At 38.6% G+C, this 24,368-nt stretch overlaps 1 protein-coding gene across 26 annotated transcripts in view; it reads right to left on the reverse strand.

The window, feature by feature from the left end:
• Positions 1–24,368, reverse strand: part of dlg2 (discs, large homolog 2 (Drosophila)) — a 186,852-nt gene that overhangs the window by 153,756 nt on the left and 8,728 nt on the right. For 25 of the 26 annotated variants that reach the window (XM_055017123.1, XM_035951106.2, XM_035951104.2 and 22 more), the window contains one exon: positions 3,300–3,436. In XM_055017123.1, the coding sequence (XP_054873098.1) occupies positions 3,300–3,436 (137 nt within the window). Of the gene's footprint in view, positions 1–3,299; positions 3,437–7,269; positions 7,349–24,368 lie in introns of those variants that run through there. The other variant, XM_055017136.1, reaches the window with a different exon arrangement.

Below are 24,368 nucleotides of genomic sequence, written 5' to 3' on the forward strand. Positions count from 1 at the left end.
ATGCTAATGTTGATGGGATGATGTGAGCCTCACAGGTTTTTCTCACAAAATATAATATTCTTCAGTGTGTTTCCCAAAACTCTCCAGCATGATATCAAAATTAAAAGCGGCACTCTTTTAGTCTGTACTACTGAGTAAAAAATGAATGCCAAACTTTTTCTTCCACAATATTGTTACTATGGGATGTTAACAGTTTTAGTAAAAAAAAAAAAAAAAGGTCAAGTACTGCCACTAACTAATACCAAAACATTCAGGCAGTGAAATGGTCAAAATAAAGTAAGACAATTTTTTAACCCCAAATCACTAAATTCTTGCTACCCTGTGCACTCCGAAAGTGAAACTGAAATGTTGAAGTGAAATTAAGATGATGATTGTCTGAAATCGAGAAAAAATTCATAAATGCAGCCACGGGTAAACAAACGGATGGCGAATGCTTAATTTTAATCATTAACCCATGTTTGCATATTTTGGGTAACGCCACATACTGGGTGAGCAACGAATGAACAACAAGTTCAGCTGTCAAACCGTGTTTCTCTGTGTCTCTATGTTTTGCTGAATGTTTTGACAGATTAATCATGCTACTGCAAACAACTTGTTACTTCTGTGTTAACAAACATTTTCTGCATGAACTGCAGTGTTTACTCTAGGATTTTTTTCCAGCAGTGGCGGCAGGCTCACTTACCATGCATTCAAATTGCTGAAAGACTTATTCTGCAAAGGGCCCACTCCCTCTGACCTGTCACCCTGGACCCTCAGGACTCTTGCTGTCTTTTGCCTCTGCCTGTACCGTCTGTGCCTGTACCAAACCTTCCAAACCTGTTTAGAGCTACTTCCTCCGATCTCAAAGCCAAGAGTCAGGAGGTTTAATGCTCAAAGCTGGGACAGCTGTGTCTTCAATAGGCAACAGATTGACATTTTCAGATTTTTCTTTTTGTGTTGGAAACACTGTGCCCTCAGCTTTACCACCACACCTCCAACGTCAACCACATCCTCTCCCCCTCTGAAGGGTCGGATGGTAGCCGCTTCTCCACGTATTCTCCTGGCTAGTGACGGCTCAGAAGTGGAGTCCATAATAACCTGCATCTCCTGGTCAGGCAGGCTGGAGGTCCACAATGATCTCTCCCTGACTAAGCCCATGACATGGCAACAGCCCTCTCCCATCCCAGACCACATCTTTCACCTTGCCACCAGTGTTGCCAACTTGGCGACTTTCTCGTTAAATCTGGCGTCTTTGTTTTTTGTCAAAAGCAAGTAGCAACAAATCTAGCGACTTTTTCTGGTGTTTTGGAGACTCTGACATGAAAGCACATATCGTTCTACAGCTACTGTCGTCAACGAGGAGCAGGTGCTACCATGAGTCCCTCCGCGTCCCAAAGCACTCACAGGCGGTCAGTCTCGCATTAACCCCGCAGCAGTCCCAGCTGCAGTCAGATTAGAGGAGACCCACACTACTCCATGTCCAGACGGCAAATGAATCATGCGTCCACAAAGCCGCTGCTGATCCCGTCCTGGTGTACAGAGCAGGATGTAAATGTAAATGTTTCTTCACTGTCATACTAAAATAAATCACTGCATTTGACTCACACAGCCTCTAGTTCTGAACATATTTGGGGTGTTTTTTTACTCATTTTTTGTCTGTCCCACAACGATATTCTTCTGTCCCATAACATCCATTACAAATGGTTGCTACGTTCCTTACTGAGTAGCTGGCAACACTGCTTGCCGCCTGTAGCATTTCCCTGAGTGGAGCTGGTGGAAACCCATCCATCCATCCATTATCTATACACCGCTTAATCCTCACTAGGGTCATGGGGGGGGGCTGGAGCCTATCCCAGCTGACTCGGGCGAAGGCAGGGGACACCCTAGACAGGTCGCCAGTCTGTCGCAGGGCTACATATATAGACAAACAAGCACTCACACATTCACACCTACGGGCAATTTAGAATAATCAGTTAACCTCAGCATATTTTTGGACTGTGGGAGGAAGCCGGAGTACCCGGAGAAAACCCACGCATGCACAGGGAGAACATGCAAACTCCATGCAGAAAGATTCCGGGAAAGCCGGGACGGGAACCAGGGATCTTCTTGCTGCAAGGCAAAAGTGCTAACCACTACACCACTTAAATAACACTTTTCTTGACAAAAAAATTATATCAATCCTGACACCAGAAAACCAATGTTCAGGGAGTAACCTTGATGGCTGCAATGGCGAACAGTTAAACACATCGAGGGACAGTGTGCTGTCTTTGGAGTTAAGTAAATAATTTCAATGAATTTGTAAGTGGATAAGTTAAATAAGTTAGGTAAAAGTGGATTAAAAAGTAAAAAAGTAAGCAAGCTATTCAGTTGCATTTTAAAAACAGCATCAGTGAGTGCTCTGCATTCTTGTTTGGTTTTCAGAAGTAGTGACACAGGGAGCACTGTCGGCCTATCTTTGAGGTTTCTTTGTTTTATTGATAGCTACATCTCATCTGGAGCACAGACAGCTAAAACGGACAGAGCCGAATGCATGGTGTTTTTATGATACAGTTCTGTCTTGGAGATCATCTGTCTGTAAGTAAAATGTGTACATAAGCATCAAACATGTGCATCTTTTAGAGAATGTAATGTTAGAAGATTTGTGTCATGTTTTGTACAGTGGTCAAACTGTGTCTTATACAGTACATTGCATATGTATGCGTTGGAAGAAACTTTACTCTCAGTTGCAGTACATGTGTAATACTGACTGTCTATTTGAATATGTCAGTTTATTTTATTTTGTCTGTAATATTTTAGTTTTACAATATTGATCCAACTACAGTTAAGACAAGTAAAATACAGGAAGGCAAGATCTGATCTGTGTGTTTATTTGAAGACTTCTGGAATGTTAACTAGCTGTCTAGCTACACAAAAAAATCAGCCACTGCGAGATCAGCACAGATAGAATCAGGACACCTGAGGAGCTCAAGTGGGTTTTATGGGGAACAAAGAAAGTTTGCCCAGTGTGTAAAAGGGATGGCTGTATAAGGGGATCAGGACACTCCACATCACTTCAGGTAGCTGTTTTGTCTGCTCAAAGACATGGTGGTAGTGGTGCTTTCAATGCCCATAGTGCAATGCAGAGCAAGGTTTGAAACAGAATTTAAAAATTCCAAAAGTCTGGACCAAACACGCTGGGTGTGAAAGGGTCCTAAAAAGCTTTAACCCCCATTGCTAGCATTCCTGCTGGTTTCTGTTTTTGCTGCTGTTACTGCTGCTGCTTCTTTAATGCAGGTATATGTGAAGTTTTGCTTGGCTGATTGGCTGCGTCTGAGACTCACCTCCTCCACTGGACAGGCAGAGTTTGGTATAGACACGCTCTTTTCCCACTTGTCTGCCATGTGGTTGACCTCCTCCAGCTTTTGCTCACAGCTCTTCTGTGTGTTTAACAGCGTTACTTCATAGAACTCCTGGATATCTGTGGACATACAGATAGTAAATGACTGAAAGGCTGTTGACAGTTGATCACTTTTGACAAGATGGCGTAACTAGTTTTCATAGCTGTTCATACGTAGCCATCAACAAACAAGGCATACTTTAAACTTAAACACTGCAACACTTGGTAAATCTGTCTGAAAAAAAGGGTGATTTCGTCTCACAAAATCACGGGCCTTAGCTTGACAGCCTCTGATTTGCTTTTTTTTTAATTATAAACTATGGACATATAACAAGATATTTGGAAAATTTATTCGTACATTAAATTTGACTATTACTTGGCTGTTTGCTGTTCACATTGATTTAGATTCTGCTATACTGGACAAGTAAATTAAATAATCTGATTATGGGTCAGTTGAAATATGGAAAAAAATTGAGCACACAGTAACACAAAATTGATAATGCAAAATCCAGCCGGTAATATTTTCTGAACCATGTGTAGTAGTCACAGTAATACAAAGCAAAAAGTATTATGAAATATTAAAATTAGGGCTGGGCACATTAACGCGTTACTGTCACGTTAACGTATCAATTCATTAACGCCGGCAATCATTTTATCCAAGTCCAAACATGGACTTCACAGACTGAAAAGTCTTCTGGAGTCAGTCCCAGCTGTGGACTTTTTCAGCTCACTAACAGGGACAGCTGTTACTGAACATAGACTGTTTCTGCTGCTTCCTGATAAAAGAAAAATATTTCTGCTGGTACCAGAGAAAAAATAAGAATACAGACGTATAAATGTTAACTTGCTGTTGCTGGGAAGGTTCCTGTTATAATGTTATGATCGTGGCTCTGGACTCTGAGGGTAACTTGTTTTTCTATTATATATAACAAACCAGATAAAATGTTAATGCCACTGCAGTGGCAAATAGCTCTGGCTTGATTTGATTACATTAATGTTTAAGTTGAGATTTACAAGAAATGTTTTAACTGCTGCTGTGTGAAGGGAAGACTGCTGTTAAAAAGCACTTTATTTGTTTAAAGTCTTTGCAAACCAAATGTTACTGTATTTTTGTTTATATAGCAGTACTTTAAAAAATAAAAATGCAGAATACACTACTTTTAAACTCATTATTTAATTGTACGCATAACAGTACATTAATCGTGATTAATCGCAGAAACAATATGTGATTAATCGTGATTGTTTTTTTTTTTTTAAATCATTGCCCAGCACTAATTAAAATGAAAGCAAAGTTATTTTCATTCATAAATGTTTGAGTAGGTATGACAAGTTGTACCACAAAAGCTTTGAAATGGCTTCAAGTGACTTTCCAGACTTGCTCAAGTCACTGATTTGGTTCTTGAGATCTTTGATGAGACTCTCCCACTGCAGTGTCTTTGGCTGAGTCTAATGAGTGTATCAAATGGGCCCTATTTAACTTTGCTCTGAGGAGTCACCAGCCGTAGTCAAGTAGAGGCCATACCACTAAGAAAATCTGATCAGCCACCTTTCTACAGCAACAAAATTGAAAATTCATGTTGCTGTATGTATATTTTTGACCCAGCAAATTTTATCATATTTCCAGAGGATCTGCAATAAATCTATGAGATGTATGGGTTTCAAAGTTACAGGAGTCATGACAAACTCAAAATTGCCATGATATACATGGTCTTTACGTGTGTATGTAAATAATTATTTTTGACTGTATCAAAGTAATATTTCACAATTATGTTTTTAAAGATCCAAGATTTTTATGCTATAAAAAATAATTCAGGCAAATCTTAGATGGTCGAACTGAAGTTATTCTAAAAATTTGATGATCTGACACTGAATGACCGATCAGCAAGTAGTTACAAATGAGTTAGGAAAGACTTAAAACCTAAACTTAGTAATAGATTTATGGACAGTTGGTGCAAGCAGTTTCTGACTTCTATGCAGAATGCTGCTAGCTACGGTGAACATCACACCACATACAGAATTTACTGTGTACTTCATTCAATTTCTGGCTCAACTTCAATTTCAAGTAAAGTTCCAGCCAGTGATTGTGTTCATCTGCACTGATCTTGATTAAGTTAACCTCCTTTAATATTGCGTTCACATTATTATTTTACTACTTCATTAGTCGAACACAGTCAGTTCAGATGTATTACAAAATACCAAATGTATGCTTGTATTTCTATGACCAAGTGTTCCATGCAAATTTCAAAAAGGAAGGACACACAGATGAATAACCCAGGCCATTGTAGCTTTGAGGCAACAGCTTAGTTTTCAAGGTGTAGGTGAAATATTCAATTATATTATACATTATGTTATTACACTACCATTCAAAAGTTTGTGGTCACTTAGAAATGTCCTTATTTTTGAAAGAAAAGCATTTTGTTTCAATGAGGATAACATTAAATGAATCAGAAATCCAGTCTAGACATTGTTAATGTGGTAAATGACTATTCCAGCTGGAAATGGATGATTTTTAATGGAATATCTACATAGGGGTACAGAGGAACATTTCCAGTAACCATCACTCCTGTGTTCTAATGCTACATTGTGTTAGCTAATGGTGTTGAAAGGCTAATTGATGATTAGAAAACCCTAATACAATTATGTTAGCGCATGAATAAAAGCATGCGTTTTCATGGAAAACATGAAATTGTCTGGGTGACCCCAGACTTTTGAATGGTAGTGTATCCTCTTAGTTCTGTTTTCATGCACACACGCACAGTACCAGTGCAGAACAGATCAACACAACTGGGTAAGAAAAGATGATATCATTTAGAATATTAATTTAATCAGGACTACTGACCACATCGGCGCAAACATTTACACATGGTCTGCATGAGTGTGTCAGCATGAGTCACAAATGCATCGGCCTGACTGCATTACAATCTTTTGGCGCAATGGACTGAACATATGTTTGTGCATCATTAAAATATCCACCACAAAGCTTTTGCGTTGTGTGATTCAAGTGAGCTCTTTGGTATTCAAGTGCTATTGTTTTCAAGATGCAGACACATTTTTGGAATATCTGGCCATCCTTTACCAGCGATCAGACCCAAAACAAGTGATCCGCCACACCAGTGTAATACTTAAGCCTTGCACATAAAAGACACATTGCTATTTAAATTAACCTTAAGGAGGGTTCGCCCATTTGGCAGCAACAATCATGCCACGTACTAAACCAGTACTTAGCATTCAGGCCAGGTCCAGGATCATGTTCAGTCCCAAATGTGCACAACTGAGTCTGACCTGTATTTAGATAGGAAATAAGTTTAAATAGGAAATAAATTCAGATTAAAGACTTACTGATGTAGTTTTTGTAAAGCAAAGAAAACCAAAAGAGCCACGGTTCTTTTTGTCATTTAAAGTAAAGCAGGCTATTACTGATGCAAATGAATACAGCAAAATTTATGCAAATCCCCAAAAGCTCTTGAATGGTAGATACATGCTATGGTGAGCGTATGAGTCACCATAGACTCCACCTCGTAGAAAACCAGTAGTTGTTAACTGTCCCATTTCATTATTATTACAGAATGAGATACTGCAGTAGAAGTATACACTAAGCTTTGAAATGCAGCACACAATACAAATGGTTTCAAACTTAACTTGACTTTAAAAAAGGACACGTGTTCTGACTTTTGTTTCATTACAAGGAAACCAAGAAAGTGACTTTACTAAATGAAAATATGAACAAGCATCCAGCAGCAGTTCTTACCTCCATGCTGATTTAACAAGCATAGTTCTGGTCTGAAATAAATTACAACTGACATTCCTACACTGCATTGCATTCCAATATCATCAAAAACATCAACATCTCTAGTAAAACTAAGCCCTATCAAAAAAACTGTGACAAAATACAATGGTTGTCAAGAGTAACTCACAGTCCAGTAAAATCTCTTCTCTCTGTAGTCATGTTGCAGCACAGCTATCCTTTGAAACTGTGTGTTGTGAGAGCACCAGATGCCTGGTGGCAAGCTAACAGCGAGGCTAATCCTCAGACATAGAGGCCGCCTGTTCCCTTCAATACAGACAATGACCTTACACCCCCATAGCTGATTTCTTATTCAGCTCTCCAATAGGTAATGTGCCTAACACAGAGAGCAGTTTTTTGCACTTCTCTCCATAATGATCAAAACTACTTCAGCAACCAAAACCATTCAGTTCTCCACTCTCTGTCATCTAATATCTACTCAGTCGGCTTCATACACCAGTGTCATTTTTATGTAATGCCACGTACATGTTTTGGGCAAGGCATTAAGAGCATGACACAAACAAGTAACTAGTAGCTCTGGAATAATGCATTCTGTTCGTGCTGCTGAGCTGCTTTAAAGACACAGCTGGTGTGATATCTAAGGCACACGGCTTGCATGTAAAAGGCAGGATGAGTCCAGCAGAGAACAACTTCAGCTGTACATGCATGAGTCTAATTCAGTTTGTCCTGGCTAGGAGTGATTCATTTGCTAGGTCTCTATGAGACCATCACAAAATAAATACAAAAAAGGCTGCAGCAATTTGAAATTACCCAAAATGATTTTCACTACTGCTTTTTTTCCTCCCCTATTTTGGTTAAGTTATTAAGTCAAGATTCTTTTTCTTTTTGACTGTAAAAGGGTTTTTAAAAATTAATAAATAAATTTAAAAAATCATGAAAAGAAGCCTCAAATAAGTTCCCAGGGTAAAACCAAAGATCCGTTTAAAGTGATATCAAACAAAAAAAGTAGCAAAATGAAGGAAAACGATGGTTCTATTGCTGTTTAGTTGATTTGGTTTATTTGGAACTTATTTGGGGCTGAACCACCACAAAACACAAAATGCTGGTTTTAAATGATGATTTATTGAAAACTTACACTACAGTGACAAAAGTACTGGGACACCCCTCCAAATAATTGAATTCAGCTGTTCCAATCAAATCCATGACCACATGTGTATCAAATCAAGCATCCAGGCATGCAGACTGCTTCTACAAACATTTGTAAAAGAGTGGGTCACTCTCAGGAGCTGAGTGAATTCAAGCGTGGTATCATGATAGGTTGCCACCTGTGCAATAAGCTGGAAAACTATGGCAGAATAATGATTAATGTGCCTGAATTCAAATTCAGCATTTATTGTTCTTCACTATTGTTGTTCTTTCTATATGAATATTTGTCTTGCACCACATGCAAAACAGCCACTAGGATTTTTTTTGTAGATTTTAACAAGTGGCATTGAGAGAGAAAGAGTTGAGACATTAATGCATGCATCATAAATTCAGCAAGTTATATAATGGGACAAACTGTGCTTGTTCAAAATTTTAATCAAATAATTATACTTTAACAGCGGAAGCATCTTTTAAGCCCTTGGTATTAACTGGTAATCCATAGGCTTTATGAGAAAATACAATGACAAAATCCCAATCTGCTGAGTATTTTTGCCAGCAGGGTCACATGTATGGTGATGGCATGAAGGCTGCTGCAATATCGATTAGCTGTACATTAGCTGATTAGGACTATCTGTGTATCACATAGCAGTCGCTGTCGCAAGATTTGGTTACACATTAGATGGATGACGCTAAAACTGAGCTTATACAATCAATATTTGATAATATTTCATCAGATTTATAGGACTTGTTTCAAACAAAAGTAGGACAAAGCAGACACAGTAAATAGTCGCAGCATTATGTCAAAGACATGACTGTAACTGGACAGTAATAACTACGAGGTTGACGCAAAGCTACTACAGTAACGTTGTTAGAGACTGTTTAATATGTATTATTTTCTGTACAAATTGTCTTCTACTGTCCTTGATGTTCTGTACTCATACACATTTGCTGACCAAAAGTAATTGAATATTTTTCAATAAATAATCATAAAAATGAACTTACATTTGAACCTCGCCTTCAGAAAGTAAATCTGACTGTTAATTGTCATAGTGGAAATAAATAGTAAAAACATAGAAGGATGTCAGTGGAATAATAAAAGTGAGAAGTTGCAAGTACATACTAATACATCTAAAATAACTAGAATGTCCTCAAAAAGTTATTTTATAGTATTTTAATTCTAAAAGGTAAACCTTTATATATATATATGCTATATTCAATGTACTTAAAGTATAATATTTCAAACATTTTCTTGTTTGAATTTTGATGATTACGGCTTTCAGCTCATGAAAATCAGAAATTCAACATGTCAAATTATTAAAATGCTTCCAAAGATCTATCAAAAATAATAAAAGTAATACTTGGTTTGAGGTCCTTCACCATGAATTACTGCATCAATACAGCATGTTATTGAGGCAATAAGCACATGGCACTGATGAGATTTTATAGAAGCCCAGGTTGCTTTAGCAATAGTCTTCAGCTTGTCTGTATTTTGGGGTTGAATGTTTCTCATCTTAATTTAACCAATACCCCATATCGGGTACTGTAGGGTTCAGGTCAGGTGAGTTGGGCAGCCAATTAAGCACAGTAATATCATGGTCAGCAAACCCATTGGTAGTGGTTTGTGGGCAGGTGGCAAGTCCTACTGGAAAAGAAAATCATCCATCCATCCATCCATAGCTTAATCTTCATTACAGTCATTGAAGGCTGGAGTCTATCCCAGCTGACTTAGGGTGAAGGCAGGGGACACCCTGGACAGGTCACCAGTCTATCACAGTGCTACACATAGAGACAAACAGTCACACTCACATTCACACCTACAGACAATTTAGAATCATCAACTAACCTAAGCATGTGTTTGGACTGTGGGAAGAAGCCAGAGAAAAGTCATGCATGCTCAGGGAGAACATGCAAACTCTGTGCAGAAAGATCCCAGGCCCAGGCTGGGACGTGGATCGAGGATGTTCTCGCAGAAAGGCAAAAGTGCTAACCACGAGCCACTGTCCAGCCCAAATGAAAATCAACATCTCCATACAGCTTGTCAGCAGACAGAAGCATGAAGTGCTTAAAAAGTCTCCTGATAGACAATTGCGTTGAGTTCATAAAACCCAGTGGACCAACACCAGCACCATGACATGGCACTTCAAATAATGAAAGACTATGGAAACTTCACTTCAAACACCTTGGATTCTGAGCCTCTCCACTCTTCTTCCAGACTCTAGGACCCTGATGTCACGGTGCGTTTGCAGTTTAGAACCCAAAATGAGAAGAGCACAGAGTGGACGGCAGGCAGACAGGATGATCGTACAGGGTTTATTCACCAAAAATTATAACAAAACTATCAACGCCAACTAGGGACAAGACTCACTACGGGCAGGTTCTCTCTGAGGGACGGGGCCGGGTCGACCGGAGCAGGCTGTTTCACGCACCGTTGTCTGTGACAAGCAGTAGAAACCCACACTGAATCAGTGTGGGGAGACTGTCTTTATGCCGGAGGTGATTGGATGAGCTGCAGCTGTTCTCCATCAGCGCTGATCACCTCCAGGCTGTGACACTTGATTTCCAAATGAAATTCAAAAATTACTTTTATCTAAAAAGAGAACTTTAGACCACTGAGCAACAGTTCAGGTCTTTTTCTCCTCAGCCCAGTTAAGATGCTTCTGATGTTGTCTCTGGTTCAGGAGTGTCTTGGTATGAGGAATGCGACAGTTGTAACACCTTTCATTAAGACGTCTGTGCTTTGTGGTTCTTAATACACTAACGTCAGCCTCAGTCCACTCCTTGTGAAGCTCTCCCAAGTTCTTGAATCAGCTTTTCTTGATAATCCTCTCAAGGCTGTGGTCATCCCTGCTGCTAGTGCACCTTTGTTGACCACACTTTCACCTTCCAGTCAACTTCCATTAACATGCTTGGAAAGAGTACTCTGCCAACAATTAGCCTTTTCATCATTCACCTTCTGTGGTCTGCCCCCTACATGGCGGGTAGGCCACAGAAGATTTTAAATCAGCAGTCTACCACAGGATTGCGGTTACATGAACTGAACTGAGTAATATAGTCATAGGATCTGTATGACTAAATGTAAAAACAGCAAAAACCTTGCATAAAAGTAAAAAATAACTCCATTAATAACAACTGAAATGGAAAAGGTACTAAGGTACCTCACACTAATGCAGCATTAATATAACGCAACATTGCTGAGCTTGTTGTAGTAATTAAATTAAAAAATGCATAGTGAATTTATTCCCATTAACATTTTAGGGTACTGGCCTATTTGCTTTTTGACAGTGACTGTAGGCATGCTGATCTCACCCCTTTTGGGTTTCCTAGGCAACCCTGCAGTGGATCTGAGGAGCTCTGCATCCTCTTTGACACATATGTCTCACATGCAAATATACCGGTAGCTTCCTTAAACAAGCACAAAATCCCTTTTACATTAAGCATTCCTAGAGTAAATACAGATAGACACTGTCACAATGCTGATGTGTTTTCTTCATGCTTACGTAACGGGTGGGTGGAGTGGGCTGGACTCCTGTGTAGCTGTGCTTCTTTGGGGAGTGATTATTCTAGCCATAGTGACTAATCCCTCTATCTCCCAACACACACATAAGCTATCATTTACCAGTAATGCATCACTACCCACTCCCCTGGCTCTCACCTCCCTCAAGGAAATAGCCTGATGCGGGGTGGTAACATGAAAACATATGAATCCACGTAAGAATGCAGTTTAGAAAAATTCAACCTGACTCTCATCATTTAGCAATGGTGGGATTCCCCGAACATCAATTTCAGAAAACAGTGAGAGGAGGAATGAATTGAATGACTCTGAGCAGTTTATGGTTTAGAGAAGTTTATATCATCACACTTTAAGCTCCAAAATTTTATTAATTAACCAATCAAGACTGCATTACTATTAAACCAGTCTTTGTTTCAGTTAAAGACAGGACAAGCAGAGTTGTAAAACAGTCAAATTTAGATAAATACAATGTGTCTAAATGTTCTGAAAGTTACTTACTTACTGTACCTTACTTACTGTACCTCCATGGATACAAATATCAAGTGCACTTCTCAGTATGATGTCAGTTCTTATGAGAAACTGGCAGTTTTTTTTTTCCTTTTAGTCGTATTTATTCATTTTTAATTGGTAATCTCTGATATAACACTGTGAGACTCTGGACACACTGCAAGAGAAGGGCAATACTGACAGCTTGTTCACACATAAAAACACCAACGTGATCATTTTGGCTTAAAATTGAGCTTAGTTAAAGATGAGACGGATGCACATTAAAGGCATGTAGCCAACAACAGTTCCACTAATACGTCAACTACGTGAACTCAGGAGCTTGCCTTGAAAAAATTTTAAAAATTTATCAATGCGATTGAGCAGTCGATGAGTACTCATATGACCAAATACATAAGAGCTATGTAGAAAACAACCAACCAGTGGTGCACACAAAAGATGTTCTTGCGAGTTCACATCTTAATGCACTCAACAGATGGACTAGCAGGTATCAGGGTTGCCAAGAAAAGTACGTTATGCTTCTTTTTTTTGCTACATAAAAAGGAGCTAGACCAATCACACACATTCAATTCAATATTATTATGTAGCACCAATTCACAACGTATGTCATCTCATAGAACTTCACATAGTGAGGTAAAGACCTTGCGAATTTTAAACAGAATGGAGAATCCAACAATCCAAAGTTGCCTATGGATTCCCTATGAGCAAGCGACAGTGGAAAGGAAACAAAAAAAAAAAACCTGTAACGGGGAGAATTTAAAAAAAACTTCCACTAGAACCAGGCTCAGGGAAGGTGGCCATCTGCCTCAATTGCTACGTATGTTTCAGCATCAAAATATATGGATTAGTAAGTGGTAAAAACATTGCATCTTGTCTGCCATAAAATAAGCATATGGAGATCTCACCAATAACAAAAATAAATAAATAAAATAAATCAAAATTGTAGGCTCAGACTATAAAACAAACAGCAGATTTTCATTTTCCATCTGTAGCTCTGGAATTTCACATTTTACATGTTCTTTAATTTGGCACAGTTGTGTGAGTCTGTTACGCTACATCTTATTATTTGCTGCTCCCGTGTGAGAATACATTTCTGCTACACAATTCATACATTTTCACTACATAATTTTATGGTTCCACATATGAGGCTATTTACATATTTAAAACTCGCACTGCTCATAAGACTCAAACGGTATCTAATGACATCTGCCTCTGAAACCCACTGATGTGAGAGTAGAGGCTTGTGCATAACAAGAACGCAGGAGCTTTCTTGTCAGCAGAAATGTGAATTTCCTTTAGCCATATCACTTTCTTGGAATACATAAATACCAGGAATAACATCTTAATACATTCAAAGTTTTGTTTTGTTTTAAATACCTTAATCTCACTAAACAGCCATATTTTATAAGGTGTAATTAGTGCTTCCCCAGTCCAATCTTAGCCACTCAAACCATTCTTTGAACGGATGGGTATCAGCTTTTTTGAGCACAAAGTTAAGTCTAATCTTTTGTTTACATCAGCTGTCACACAGGTGTCATAAGGGAAACCAGAATTATTCTTCTTCTTAGTCTTCATCTTTTGGTTTGACTGGTAGTTAGCAAATCCATTTAAATTTGTATTACCGCCACATATTGGACTGGAATGTAGAAGAAGAGCAGAGAATTTGTGGCAGGGCACAGCTAAAATGTCTGCCATGTGACAATAATTTGAATTGAAACAGTGGGTTCAATCTGGTAACCCAGGAAAGGTTGCAGTGAAGCAACACACCCAAGAGGATACCTTTGAAAAGGTAAGAGAAACATACTCAACACAGTGACAAGGTCATAAAGATTTCAGAGGGTAAATTGATTAATTGAGTTGGATGAGCAGCCCACTGCTATGGAAGAACATACAGGTTTTCACCAAATTTTTGAGCTTTAGGAGCCATGCTACAACACCTAATACTGTGTGTTTGTGACATATCCTAATAAGCAAGGGTCCAGGCAGACTGCCAACATGCATCACTAACTTTGTAACTGTGGGGATTGTCTGCACTGAAAGTGTGTCTGCTGTGCTTTCCACATACAGAGCCCAAACATGGTGGGAGGTTCTCATTTCTCCAGAAATCTTGTGCTGGGGACACCTCACAAATTATCCCTGATACGATACTACAGTGTAATCTGTAAGCAGCTGCTGTTTCCTCGTGTTTTTCTGTGTTGATATGAGTATAGATGCTGCCAGCCACGTGACAGATTGACGGGGTCCAACCATAGCATAAACAGAGCCACAGTCTGCTTATCGCCATGAATTAGCCTCTAAGAGACAGCTTATATGCAGAAAAACATTTTGTCTTAATCTATTGCAGAGATATTCTGTTGTCAAGCATATACAATGGACTGAATTCATTCATTCATAATGTATTGTACTTGTACTGTGTATTGTCCATGAAAAATGTATCAGATTGAAATTTTTTATCATGACTTGAATCAGCCCCGCGACCCTAGTGAGGATTAAGCGGTGTATAGATAATGGATGGATGGATGGACTTGAATCAGATCAGAGGCAAAAAAAAAACTTGATCAAAACATCCCTTCATGTAATAATGTCACTGCAGAATTTTACTGTGTGAACTGGTTGATTGCTAAATTTTGATGCAAGTTATATACCAATTACAGGTATTATTTTCAACAAAGTGATCATTTACAATGCAATAATTTATATATTAGTCCTTGCTATAGCAAAACTGCTCCAACCCACTGAGCCATGCACTGTTTGGGAAGAATTTAGAGGCCAGTGCAAGACCTTGAACTCTTCAAACTTCCTAAACAATGTGTACAGTTCCGCTGAGGGAATTATACTCCTGAAACAGATCACTGCCATCAGGGAATACCCTTACCACAAAGAGGTGTACCTGGTCTGTAACAACGTGCATGTAGGTGGTACAACTAAAACTGATGGCCAAATGACTGCATACACCTTGGGTTCCCCTGTCAAATACTGTCCCAAGCGTCACACTCCCTTCACTGTCTTGTCTTCTTCCCCCAGTGCATGCCAGCCACAAAACTGAGGTAATGCACAGTACTTTGCAGCAATGTGAGCTCAGTGTGTGGGCGTCTTAATGACCTCACAAGTGTGGGAGGAATAACGTAGCTGACAGTAGGCTATAATAAAGTATTGAGATCTGCATCAGTACTTGCGATGACTACCATGCAGTACAGCAGATGACCAATATGCATTATTACATAACACGGTGTCCAAATTATACAACTCAGAGGTAAATGCAATGTATTTTATCAATATTTAAAGGAATTCAGTATAATTTCTTCAGTGATGACATCAGCCAAAACTATTACAGACCAGTTAAAGTCTTTAGGTCAAAGATCTGGGCAACTATGGACAATTTAGATGAGGAAAAATTAGATGTAAGCCTTCCTTATTCTTGATGATAGCAGGATGTTGAACAGTGAAGATGAAAGTAAACAAGAAATCTTGACTTCTGGCTCCCTCTGCTGGAGCTCCAACTCCAAAAAATACTTCATCTTTTACAGCTAAGTATTGAACCCAAGTGGAGATGTTTCATAGCAGACAACTTGAATAAAAAGCACCTGGTAACTGGAACTTGACGGAGTGACATACTGTGCTGCATGACCAGAAGTGTGAATACATTTCAACAACCTTCTCTATTATTAAAATACTATTTGTTTTGTAGCAACACACTCCTCATAGTCACCATGGCAGTTTGGCTATTGGTGTACTTCATGACACAAGCTACTAGATCTAGCATGTCTTCGTTAACATGTTGGAAAAGGGTTGAAATCAAAACCTAGGTACTGTTTTGCAAATATTTTCCAGTTTTTATATTCATTACAAATGCCCTGTATTTAATACAGGTTATTGTCATGATAGCATTTAGATCATAACAGTGTGTCCCTGTTTCAATTTCAGCTGTTTCATATTGATCAGTGATTTTTACAACATTAATATGCTGCTGAGACTGCTGGCCTTAAATTGCTGGAACAGACAATAAAGATACTTTTGAGAGTCTGATTCCTAAAATATAGACACATCTGAATGTGTGGTTCACTTTTGGATTCACTTATGTAAGCTGTATTGTTTAATTGTAAATTAATGATGTTCTATGAATCATGTTATAGTCTTTTAAAAAGTCTTTTAGTTGTACTATATTTCACCCAAGGTTTCAAAGATTTAAATGAATATCTCACTGCATGAGAAATTACATTTAAGTACAAATTAAATACCACAAAATGTAATATATAATGATGCTTTAATCACCGTCATGTATTGTGATATTTGGTTAAAAAAATACTAAGACTGTCTGCTCAAGATGCTTGATTACATCTAACAGATTCAATGCACTTTGACAGTGATTCCTCAAGTCTCTAGAACTCTACATGAGGGATTTTTTTTCTCTTTTGGTATTTTGATGATAATGGAGGGTGCTGTTCACCACAACGGCCCAAAATTAACTGTTCAACTAGGTTGAGATCCTGTTACTGTGAATGCCTTAGAGTATGACTCACATTATTCACATTTTCATAAGCAAACAATAATCTCAATTTCCAGCCTGACTGTACTTTGTCTTTCTTATAGACCTTTTAAAAATAGACGTCACAGTCAGTTCCTATTGAAACACTAGTCAGCTAAGGAGCCTGTGGAACTGCAGCTCCTGCCCTCCGACACCCAACACTGAAACCTCTTTCAAAGCCACTTAAATCTTTTTATCTTGCCACCTAAATACGAAATCAGAATAACCTGACAGTGCTCAGTATTCTTATATGTGTCACAGAGTATAACTGTTGATTGCTTAGTTGTAACATGCACATGTACCTCTGCAGAAGTTTAATCATTCATTGAATTTCTCCACTTACTGTATTTGGGGTTTCTTTTAACCATTTTTAATTAACCATTTTTAAGCAATGTTTCATACAGCATGTAAAGATGGGTAAGATAGGATTTGTCTAATTAGATGATGATGATGATTCTGCCTATCACCACATGATGGCAGCATTCTCTACATCAATTTTTACAGAGCAGTGATCATTGTCTGACTAAACATCAGTAGTAATCACCGTTTCATTCAGGCCAGCGGGTAACTGAAAAACATTTAAAGATACTACAGTTGCCAGCAAGTTACACAAATACAGGAACTGCATGAAAATGAATTATTACTCTATATTTGTAGTCAGTGTTGTCCAATGTCATGTTAAATTAGTGTGAAAAGTGTTGAAATCTAGCCATGATTCACACATGCATATGTGTTGTTTAGCCTCCACTGAACAAATGTGGGAACATATACAAACAGCAGTAACAATAATTTTAATGCATTCTGACCTGAATTGCTCTAACAGATGATCTATCTGATCTAAAGCTCAGGAGAAGCCCTATAATCCATTAAGTACATATGAAACCTTTAAAACCTACACAGACGCTCATAAACTCTGATATGGCTTGGGACATTCATTATTCACTCATTATTATCATCACTGTATGACCAGGAAACTGATAGGAGTTTAGCCTCTGTGTGTCTGCTTTCAAAATCACTGTTGAATACTGACCACCTGTGCTGCCTGCAAGAATTAAATCAGAAAAAACTGAAATGCTGAGTTCAGTAACGGAGGGGAGAGTCAGAAGTTAAGAGTTACTAATCTTGTTACACAACTGTTGTAGTACAGAATAATGTTACTAGGAGTTCAAAAAGTCCACACCAAATGGTAAAACATGTGTAAGGTCGCATTTACGAAGTGCGATCTAGAAGTTAAGAGACTGTACCTATAAAAGCACTGATTTAAATTTAACTGCTATCCCCTTCAAAGTAGTTTTCCTGTGCAGCGATACACCTTTCCCAGCACTTCTTTGCAATTTCTCCACACACTTCAGAGAACAAACATCAAATTAAGTGTAATATTTAGGGCTGTCAAAATTAGCGCGTTAACGCAGATTAATCCAGCACCTTAATTAATCAGATTAAAAATTTTAACGCAATTAAGGCATCTGCAGTGCAGAATGACTCAAAATCCCTGAAACAATGCATTTTGGGTATTTTAAATTTGATGGGTTGCTTCTATTTTACCGGCGCAGCTTTTCCAGTGTTTACAGTATTAGTTCTTCAGCTCAGGAAACACACAGACCAATTAGGTACGAGTTCAGCCATCCCACATGACGCTACCCAGCCAATGAATTGGTCTCTGCATTCCAGCTGCTAAACATCGCAGCTGAGTTAGAAAACAGGTGAGGGACTGATGAGAGGAGGACGGACAAAAAGATAAACAAGAAAAGCACTCAGAGAGTGCAGTGCTCCACCAAGACTGTTCTCTCCTCAATTTGTGTATTCAGAAATCACGGCAACATAGATCTTGGACATTTAATTGATCGACCCAGAAACTAACTAAACAAATACAAAATTGCCTTGCGTGAGCACAGGTGTGTGTTGTGCATGCGTACGTTGTGTAGTACAGATACCGAACTGCGTGACCAAAATATGTAAGGGGTCGAGTGAATTGATGCAGGGAACTGAAACAGCGTTCACTTATTGTCATGGTTACAGCGACGCCATGCCGGCCGCTATATGTTGCAATGGAAAATCCTGAACAAATCTGTGGATCCAGACTATAAGCCGCATCACTGCCAAACTCTAATGACACTTGTGTCATTTCTGACCTTCCCTGAAAATTTAATCCAAACCCATTTGTCTGTTTTAGAGTAATGTTGCAGACGGACAGACAGATTCACAGACAAACGTATGCCGATCATCACATAACTGCACCGCGTTCCTTGGCTGAGTAATAAACAAATCGACACTGAGAGGAAAGTCGTCCTGCACATGTTGACTATGTTTGGATCAACATACAGCTGTAAGGCAGCTTCTCAACTATGAACATAATCCAAACTAAATATGGTTCCAGATGCACCAATGAGCTCCAAATGTGTTTGAGAACGACCCTGACACCGTTCAGACCATGATTCAGAACACTGGCAGTTCAGTTCTCCCATTAAGCAGCAGGGGTATAAGGGGAGTGATATAAGACAGAAAAATGTAAAAGTGTTCTACTGTTTAAATTTTTTGAGATTTAGGTATTGTTAAAGATGTATATAAGTTGGTTCAGGTTGTTCAGTCATTATTTTTCACTTTATTTGCAGATGTAGTTATAGCAAAAGTTATTTATTAATAAATGCTGTCAAAATGTTTTTGAACCGTACTGAATTTATTTGATTTGACGGTCAGTTATTGATTTCATTTGAAGGAGCAGAATCACCTTCAAAGAATCTCAGCAAGACAAAGGAAATGGTGGTTGACTTAGACAGGAAACCGTCAAACACTCCACCGCTGAACATCCAGGGACTCTGGGTCAGTGTCGAGGAGCGTTTCCGCAGATCCTTTATTTCATCATCAGTCAGACTGTACAATGCTACACTATACCTCGCTGGTCTACAACACTTACTGCTGCACTTTCTCTTTACATACACATTCTACTGACGCTGCTACTGTAACTTGTGTGCAATAATGTGTTACCATCTCATCTTTTGTATATCATGTTTCTCTGCAATTTTTGTACTGTGTATATAATTTAATCTTAAAAGACTCCTGTCTTTTCAGCTGCTGTAATGGTGAACTTTCCCCACTGTGGAATCAATAAAGCTCATCTTACCTGATCACATCTTATGTAATCATGTTGGGCTAGCTATTGACTGATCTCATTTTTTTATTTCAACTCATGGTACTAGAGTACTAGTGACTTGATCCATAGTCAGTTCCATTAAAAATGAATAAGCTTTAAAAATGTCTGAAACACACTGGTCATTTTTATATAGACTACAACAGTTTAATCACTCACACTAAATATGAGAGTACATTGGTAATTCAAAGAACACATAAATTAAACAAAACTCCCAAGCATAAATGAAATCAGACTAGATATGTTGGACACATCTAACAATTACACCAAGGTCTGTCCTATTTCCCTTCTATCAAAAGGGCTGTAGCCTCCTGCAGTTAACAACCTGCATTGTTGTTCAATAAATTTAAGACATGCATAGACATGCAACACCTTGTCTACATGATATAGTGACAAATGTCCTAGAAAGGCAGAAATACCATACTGCACCAGCATCATGAGGCCAGGTGGGTGCAGACAGAGTTCATCACTTCAATATCCCTTTTGTTATCAGTTTTGTGGAAATGTGCAATCAGATCAGTGCTGTTCTTGAAAGTTGGCATCACAGCTGCAGTGATGCTCTGTGCTGTCTGACAGCCCTGCAGCTGCTTACTGCACACTGAAGGCGCTATTTTGGCAACAGCAAGAGCCTCCAATAACTTAACCAGACAGTGCCAGATGAAAGACGAATTTTCACAGCTTTATGCCGCCACGTTGATCCACCTGACTACCACATGAAGCAAGCATTTTTTTCTGTCTTGGACAACAGGCAAATGTGCCTGTTATACAGAACAAAAAACACATCTGCAACCCCATCATAGTAACGACGCTCCACTCTGTTGTACAACTGGGTCAATCACAAGGTACAGCTACGGTCATACCATGAATGTAATTAGTTTTGTAGGTATTAAAATTAACCGTAAGATATTTGGTAACATTACCATTTTAGTGTGATGATGGCCTTAAAGATGGTAAGTCACAGGACCACCAAAGCAGGTGGGATTCAACCTAGATCTCATTTTTCTCATACATTTGTGTAAATGAAACAATGTCTCAGAACCAGCATGTATTGTATTTTGAACAAGTCAAATGAAATGAACCCACCACTTATAAAAGTATGCTGCAATTTATAGTACTTTTAAAAGACAGTAACTACAGGGGTGCCCAAATAGCTCAATGGCCCATGACCCATGTACAGGGGCTTCCCCGACACAGTGGCCCGGGTTCAATTCCCGCTCACGGCCCTTTGTTGCATGTCTTCCCCCCACTCTTCTCCCTTCTTTCCTGTCCATCTACACTGCACCTATCAAACAAAGCCGTAAAAAGGCCAAAAAAAACCCTGACAATAACTACAATTTCATTTTCAGGGTTGAAACCGAAAGTCTCTCTCTAACAGTAATTTCCCTGTCAATCAAAAAAAGTATGAAGCTTGGGCTGGTAGATCAGCGAGCACAACTGCACAGATAAGTAACTGTGGAATATAGCAGTGGGTATGTTGAAGGGGTTAATCCACACATGGATCCACTCTGCAGTGATGGGGTTTAGCTGGGGCGCCCACGCCACTGGCCAGATTAGACAGCACCTAATGCTTTGTAAGATGATTACATCTATTTCAGGAGGCATTTATTCCATCGCAGAGTTCTAGTTGTATTTGAATGTACCAACTATTGTTTGTCGTCACTGCTAATGAAATTGGTAAGATGTATGGAGTTCCTCTATTTGGAGTGACAAGTAATGAATGTGAAACAACTCAACTATACACTAAAAAAATCCATGAAATTAATTGATGAAAATCCAGAAAGAAGCCAATAAAAGAAACACACAATTTTAAAAAACAATATGAAGCTGTGTTTATATTCAGAAAGTTACAATACTAGAATTCATACATTCAGCAAACAAGTGTTAATATTTATTATCACTACAACTTAACGTATCCTGATTAGAACTAATGACTTCTGAAGAAAGAATGGCATCAATTAACTAGTGACTCACTCTATATTGGTCAATAATGAATAGTGACCAATTCTACTGTTTAATGGAAGCTTGCAGGCAATAGAAGTAAATCTTTAATACGTGGCATTACGAGTGCAAGATACGAGCGTGCCCCTGGAGAACATCTGTTGTAGGATATTATGTAAGCACTGCATTACATGACAATGTAATCCACACGTGAAATTAAAAAGGGGTTCTAATGTGGTTTAACCAGTGTCCATGGTTAAGATAAATTGTGTATACAATATGTATTTTGGACAATCACCCTGATTTGATTTGATACAAATACAAAAGAAAAGGAAAGTGAAAAATGTTTGTGTGAAAGAAACAGCTTGTTTACAAAAAGCCATGTAGAATGTGTATCCTGTTGGTTAGTTACTGGGAGAGTGGCTCCAGCAGATTCCAGGTACAACATCTGAGGTGTGTCCAGAGGGGTGCAGTCACTGAACCAGCTAAAATAGTAGCCTTAAGCTTGAGAATTACGTTTTCGCTTGAGGAAGACACACACCAATGTGGGTATAAAAGCGTGCCTCATGCAGTGAACGATAGAGGGTGATATACCATGAAAGACCAAGTGTCTGTGGGCTACATCATCAATAGAGAGAGGCTGGTCTAAAGGACAACATGCAGGCTCTGCTCATTTCAGGTGACTACTCATTAAGCTCATCGAGAGAATGCCAAGAGTGTACAAAGTAGTAATCAAAGCAAAGGGTGGTTATTTTTGAAGAATCTAAAATATAAAACATTTTGACTTATTTCACACTTTTTTCATTACTACATAATTCCATATGTGTTCATTCATAGTTTTGATGCCTTCATTGAGAACCTACAATGTGAATAGTCATGAAAATAAACAAAAACCATTAAATGAGAAGGCGTGTCCAAACTTTTGACTGGTAGTGTATATATTCTTGGACCTGACTGTATGTTGCTCTGAAAACACTGTAAGTCAGAACTACAGGGGGAATTTGTAACATGTACTTTCAGTGTGATGTTTTGCATGTTATAGTGCACAGTCTCGCTATTGTTGTTCAAAAACTTAAAGCAAAACAGGAAACATTCAAGTGATCATCAGTGATAAATGTGAAATTGGAAAGAGTTGCAAAATTCAATTGCCTGTCGTAACATTATTAAAAAACAAAAGATGATGGGTCAGTTGAATGAGGCAGTGGTGATGCAGGTGAAAGGAACACCAGCAATTTAACGGCATAATAAAACTTGGAAAAATATTGGGCTCTCAAAAATTTGAACAAATTCCATCTTAATTTTCATTTATTTGAACTAAACTTTAAGATTTGTGCACTTTGTGTACTCAGAAATGGGAAATTTACATACACTAATCAGCTGCAACATTAAAACAGCAGGTGTAATATTATTCTTAACTTTAAATTGTAAGATTCTGCTGTGAAACTTGCAGGGTTCTTGCATTCACATGGATGCTAAACACTTTCAGTCATGGGAAAAATAACATTGCTGCTTCATCAGTCTGTTAAAGTAAGGGCATTCTGACATTTAAGCACAGGTCACGTTTTCATTAATGATCCTTACAGCTTCATTAAGACATACTTTTCACAGTGACATAGAGACAGAATCTAAAGGCGCATCTCATATTATTAGTTCAATATTTTTCATCAGGCATGTACACACGTGGACAAAATTGTTGGTCCCCCTCGGTTAATGAAAGAAAAACCCACAATGGTCACAGGAATAATTTGAATCTGACAAAAGTAATAAATAAAATTCTATGAAAATTAACCAATGAAAATCAGACACTGCTTTTGAACCGTGGTTTAACAGAATTACTTGAAAAAATAAACTCATGAAACTGGCCTGGACAACGATGGTACCCTTAACTTACTATTTTGTTGCACAACCTTTTGAGGCAATCACTGCAATCAAACAATTTCTGTAACTGTCAATGAGACTTCTGCACCTCTCAGCAGGTATTCTGGTCCACTCCTCATGAGCAGACTGCTCCAGTTGTCTCAGGTTTGAAGGGTTCCTTCTCCAGACGCCATGTTTCAGCTCCTTCCACAGATGTTCAATAGGATTTAGATCAGGGCTCATAGAAGACCACTTCAGAATAGTCCAGTGTTTTCCTCTTGGCCATTCTTGGGTGCTTTTAGCTGAGTGTTTTGGCTCATTACCCTGTTGTAAGACCCATGACCTGCGACTGAGTCCAAGCTTTCTGACACTGGGCAGCACATTTCTCTCTAGAATACCTTGATAGTCATGAGATTTCATTGTATCCTGCACAGATTCAAGACACCCTGTGCCAGATGCAGCAAAGCAGCCCCAGAACATAACAGAACCTCGTCCATGTTTCACAGTAGGGACAGTGTTCTTTTCTTCATATGCTTCATTTTTGCATCTGTGAACATAGAGCTGATGTGCCTTGCCAAAAAGTTCCACTTTTGTCTTGCCTGTCCATAGGACATTCTCCCAGAAGCTTTGTGGCTTGTC

Source organism: Amphiprion ocellaris, chromosome 14 (genome assembly GCF_022539595.1).
Source record: "Amphiprion ocellaris isolate individual 3 ecotype Okinawa chromosome 14, ASM2253959v1, whole genome shotgun sequence".
NCBI classification, from domain to species: domain Eukaryota; kingdom Metazoa; phylum Chordata; class Actinopteri; family Pomacentridae; genus Amphiprion; species Amphiprion ocellaris.